Genomic DNA, 5,657 nt, shown 5'->3' on the forward strand with positions numbered 1-5,657 from the left:
GGCAGGGAGTTGTTTTGAGCAACTCAATCGTTGAAGTTAACACAGGGGCTTTCTTTTCTGCTACCACATGCTTATACGCTGAGATCCTATATAACGTCTAACAGGCGCTCTATTTGGCTCTCTGTTGTAACAGGTTCTAAACGCATCAAGGGAGATGCATATGTTTGTTTGGACATACAGCTTGAACCAGTACAAGGGACGGTGCAATAATGCAATACTCTCAGGCACAGAGGTGCAGCAGCACTGGTTGACAGACGGTGAAGAGTCTCAGTTCATCGGTCAAGATCCGAATCGACATCGAAGCCACTTCCGGGGAGTCTGCCCCTCGCCCGCCTTAGTTGTTCATTTATTCCAAGCAGGAGACAATCAAAGGCAAAGGGGCGGACACTCAGTGTTCATGTGTCTAGAAACGACTCCCTATAGGCTTACAAGGCTTCGTTCTATTTTAGAACTTTAATAGGGGTAGCAATTTGAGGCTCCTAAACAGCTCTACGCAAGCGCACCCACCGCACACCCGCTGCACAGGTTAAAGCAGCAGCAGCACCAGTCCGCTCTGGAAGAAGGAAACAGACGAGAACAAGGTTCGGCAGCATTTTAGTCTGTATTCCACCATTGAATTGGACGCTGAGTCAGTATACTAATGATGCAGATTGCTTATTTTACCTTCTATTAAACCATAAATGTTTGCATCTCTCCGTGCGGGGGTGCGAAAACAAGTCAATCGGCCTCCTACACACGATACAAGCCACTGCAGCGCGTCTTCGAGATACTGTGAAAGAGGATTGCAATGAAGTAGAGTTGCTTGTCATATTGAATTGTTTCGACTATTTGTTGATATCATATGGGGCTTATAGCCGAAGTTCGAAAGAGAGTGTCGGCGAAATTGGTGCTGTAATGCCGAAGGACATATTAGAAAGAGATCATCCATATAATAAAAGACGCCTGACTGCATGACGGAGCGTCGAAGCACACATATCTTGCCGAATACAAATCCAGACATCAGTATTCTGAGCCTTTAGACCAAGAGTCACGGGGAATCGAGAGGACGAAAGTCTTCAAGTCATGGTAGCCCGCGACGTCCACATCCGATCGATCGGACAGTGGTGTTCTAGTAGCTAGCCAATAATTGAACGAGAAAAGCACTGATTCATCGTGGTGGCGGGGCCAAGGGGCTAGGACAACAAGCCCCTAATCTAACTCTTCCCCCAAATTGGTCCATGCCGCAATAATGAATGATATTTGAGTCTGCCTCATAACCTTCTAGTTAAGGATATGGCACTCACTTCAGTGATCAATAGCGTGATCGTTTGAGATACGCTTAGGCGAAGAAACTAAGACTACCACATTGTTTAATGCCATACCTCCAGCCATATAACCTCCCCCACTGATCTGGAGTTAAACTAAGCGGCGCACAAGCGTTGTTAAATGACGTGGGATTTTATAAAGCTCGATCTCAGCAACATGCACCAGGTTCAGTACGAACTTGCCGCGAATTTACCAGAGCGGCAATATCTCGACTCCACGCGAAGGCCATCCAGAGCTCAAGTCATTTGGCCACAGCCATCCCTAGATTATTGTAAGTCTATAAGAGTTCAGCGGTTAGTTGAACTTTCTATCAGCTTTTAAGGGTCTTGAAGATAATGACTTGGGAATTCAACACCGGAGCGCTGTGGGACTGTTGTTGGCTCCTGATTGGTTATATAGCGAGTGGAGCCTCAACAACGTCAACAGCGTAGACTTTTCATCAGCAGCTTGCTTCCAATGACCCTCTTCACCGACGTGCTCCCAACCGATAGACATTTTCTGAGAAACACACCACCATGTCAGATCAAGACGCGACAACGCCTCGGGTATTCATTGCTCGTCATGGTCTGTATAGTCTGATGTCTGTTGGGTTGACGATGGAATGACTGACTGACTCGTATAGGCGAGACTTCGTGGACCATATCCGGTCGCTATACGGGGGTCAGTGAGATTGAGCTTACCGAAAACGGAGAAAAGCAAGTTCGGGGAACAGCTGGAAAACTTGTAGGATCAGGAAAACTGATTGACCCGGCCAATGTGGCTCGAGTTTTTGTCAGCCCGCGGAAAAGAGCGCAAAGGACTCTTGAATTGCTTTTCGGATCTGGAAATCAAGCCATACTGGAGAACGACAAGATTACTACAACAGACGAAATTGCCGAATGGGGCTATGGCGATTATGAAGGACTTCTCACTGATGAAATCCGGGCTCGTCGAAAAGAGAAGGGCCTCGATCAAGACCAGCCTTGGGACATTTGGAGGGACGGCTGTGAGGGCGGCGAGTAGGTCATCATTGCTATCTATCCTCTTGCTGTTAAGCTAAAGGATGTGACAAGATCTTCACAGCAAGTTGCACAGCGACTCGATGGTCTCATAGAGAAGATATATAATATCCAGAGACCGAACATGCACGGAGAGGCAAAGGCTGACATTGTCCTGGTGCGTTTCCTTCTTCCGAGGCACTGCAGTTACACATACTTACCTTGGTAAATTACCTTTTAGGTGGCTCACGGACATATCCTTCGAGCGTTTGTCAAACGTTGGCTGAAGTACTCTATGGAAACGCCAATCCCCTTGATGATGTCACCTGGGGCGATTGGAGTTTTGAGGTATGGGTTCATATTATCAATGCCAAATGTATTGTGTCCTGAAGAGATTGTTCTAACATCCACTTTAGTTATGAAAAGCATAAGTTAGAGAAACCAGCATTACTGATTGGTATGTCTCTCCCGTAAAACTCAGGTTGGGTACCTTCGGTATTTAGAGCATCAACAATGTCCGTGGGATAGACAATCCCCAAGTTGTTTCCACATGCGCATCGAATTAGCTACATAGATCTCCATCTTCTTAGACTATAGATTATTCTCTAGAGAGCCTACTGTTGGTGCCTGTGTTGGATGGATTAGTTGAGACGCCTGCAATTAGACTCGATCCAGCAGGGAACAAAGTGCTCTCCATCGTAGAAGTTGCCATTGCTAAAGGAGTTGGACTTTTCGATACGGTTTGGAGGATTTGTCAATGGTGGCCGTCAATGTCATATGGCATCGATCGTGCCCCTGCCGCAGAATTCGGCTCAAAAGGCACAAGAAATGGTTAAAGCCACTTATTTGAGAGCAATATGCCCTTTTAGTTTTGATTGTCCTACAAACTTTGTGGCTTGATGGAAGTGGTTGACGAGCTGCAAGAGAACACCATGTCGTGCTATCTAGTCCCATATCCAACTAACATATTTCAGCCAGCCAGCCTTCTTGATCTCTGGCTCATCAGGGGTGTTATCAGCCTGTATAAATGCTTCGTCAAGTGCTATAGCAGAGAGAGAGACCATGCTAGTCTTCTTGACAAATTTCCAAATTAGGTACGCGCCAAGGACCAGAGGGATATCCCTGAAACATTACGTATTAGCTACTGACTGATTGTGGTAAGCTTAGAGCGAATGACTTACAGGTAAGCAGAGACAAAAGATGCTGGGTCCCAGTTGCCCGTGGTGAACACAGCAAACCCACTAGTCAGAAGTATGAGCAGACACATGAAAAGTGCAGCGCTTGACGTGTAGGCTGTAGCATATTAGAGTTAGTACGGAAAATTCCACCTAGCATCTCTCGGGTATCAACTCACGGGTCCAGCTATTATACCAGGGAAGCCTGTTCGTAGGGATTCCTTGTCTTCTCATAGCCATCCGCAATCGAATATGATTTAGTAGGATCGCCGACCACGAAACCAGAACGCCCGCAGCGGTAAGGTCCACCAGCCACCAGAAGACAGTCATCGCACTGTCAGCCAGAGTCATGAAGCTCAACAACATAAATATACCGAAAAAGCCAACGCATACATAGGGGGTTCCCCAGCGCGTCGTCCTGAGGAATATTTTGGGGGCCTGTCCTTTGAGAGCCAGACCATAGAGAACACGCGTACCCGCCAGCAGACTCTGATTACCAGCACTCCATGCACTTGTGATGACGACCGCATTTACAACGCTAGCGATGGCTGGATACCCGGCAGCGCTGGCGGCAATGACGAAAGGACTCTGCGCTGAAGTGTAGCCACTACCATCGAGGCGTTCGTCATCACTACGTACTAGCATGCCGACTATCAGCACAGCGAGAATGTAGAAGAGTAAAACTCGAGCAAAGACACGTTTGCATGCGCGTGGTATGGCGCGGCGCGGCGAGCAAGTTTCAGCAGCCGCCATAGCAAGCGACTCGACACCCGCGAAAGAAAAAACGGCGCTGGTCAGCACGCCCCAAAATCCGAGGAATTTGCCCAAGTTTCCAGATGCAATGTACTCGACAAAGGGTCCGGGATTATTCCAGTACGAAAACCCGATTCGTGGTGAACCCGGGGTACCACCTAGGTTGATAACCAACCCCAGAATAATGAGAAAGACCACTAGAGCGATTTTGAGCGCGGCGAACACGAATTCGACTTCACCAAAGATGCGGACGAGGGAGAAGCCCACTGTTAGGGTAAGTATGATGAATACAACGATCCACACAATGGGATTTATGTCGGTCCAAAACTCGAAGAGTACACAGATGGCCGTGATCTCGGACGGGATTGATAGGAGGTTACCATAGACGAGGTTCCAACCGATGGCGAAACCGAGGGCTGGGTCGACAAGGAACTCGGCATGTCGTACGAAAGAACCTGTCACTGGCAACAATGCCGAAACCTCACCAAGTGCGAACTGCACGGCACACACCACCAGGCCGACCACGGTGTATCCGAGGAGTGCGCCAAGCGGACCGCCTGTTTGCACCGCGCCGCCGAGGCCGAGAAAAAGCCCCGTTCCAATTGATCCTGCGATTCCCAACATGGACAAGTGGCGCTGCTTCAGGCCACGCTGCAAGGCCTGCGTTTCCAAAACCGTGACAAGGTCACCATCGTGGTCCGTCAGGATCTTAGAGTGTTGTGAAACATCATCGCCATCGAGACGAGCAGGTTCGATCTCGGGGTGGTAAGCTTCGGAGGCGGTGCCCTGGCCTTCATTGTGAAAGTCGGAGGACGACATCGAGCCGCTTCCTGTAGACTATGATTTCTTTGACTGAGGTGTGACGCGTGACGTTTTGGCGATGAGTTCTTATCTTCAACAACACGCCGTAAATGACAAGCGTGGTGCTTGAAGGGCAAATGACCAGTCAAACACGTCTACCAGAACATCTGAATGCGTTTACCCCGTTGCAAATTCATCTACACAATCAGTAGAAGAAAGAGCAGGATGGTTTTGAGAAAATTTGATCTTTTCTCGCCCATATGGCGACATCGCGGGTGATGCCGCTGTGGGGTACCAAGAAAGCACAGCAGTGGTTGCACTAAGTATCGATATCTCACTTGTGGCGTACAGAACGTGGAAAAGCTTGTTCAGGTGCCCCACAACTCGACCGAGCTGTCTTTTCCTGTATAAGCAGGTCGAGAACGCAGTGGGGATGTAAGGTCTAGATTGCGTGGTCTGAAAGATTGTGTCATATCTTTGATACAGACCTCCATCAAGCCCCATTACATAGTCCAGTTTGATTTGAGGGGCTATTAAGTGTACTTGACTTCTACACTGTAGCGGAAACGTTTCCGTAAACGCCACCCAAGCAGGTGATAACCATCCCGCCGGTCGATGTCTTATATCTGTGACGGACCGTAGAGCG

The 5,657-nt window shown here is 48.5% G+C and overlaps 1 protein-coding gene across 1 annotated transcript; it reads right to left on the reverse strand.

Moving 5' to 3' along the window:
• Positions 1 to 3,647: 3,647 nt before the first annotated feature.
• On the reverse strand, positions 3,648 to 5,029 carry UCRPA7_8773 (putative dicarboxylic amino acid permease protein; the record flags this gene model as incomplete). Its single annotated transcript, XM_007921283.1, has 2 exons — positions 3,648 to 3,791; positions 3,851 to 5,029. 2 exons carry the CDS (start codon positions 5,027 to 5,029, stop codon positions 3,648 to 3,650), a joined length of 1,323 nt encoding a protein of 440 aa, XP_007919474.1.
• Between the last annotated feature and the right edge of the window lie 628 nt (positions 5,030 to 5,657).

Source organism: Phaeoacremonium minimum (genome assembly GCF_000392275.1).
Source record: "Phaeoacremonium minimum UCRPA7 unplaced genomic scaffold PA7_03_scaffold_610, whole genome shotgun sequence".
Taxonomy (NCBI): Eukaryota; Fungi; Ascomycota; class Sordariomycetes; order Togniniales; family Togniniaceae; genus Phaeoacremonium; species Phaeoacremonium minimum.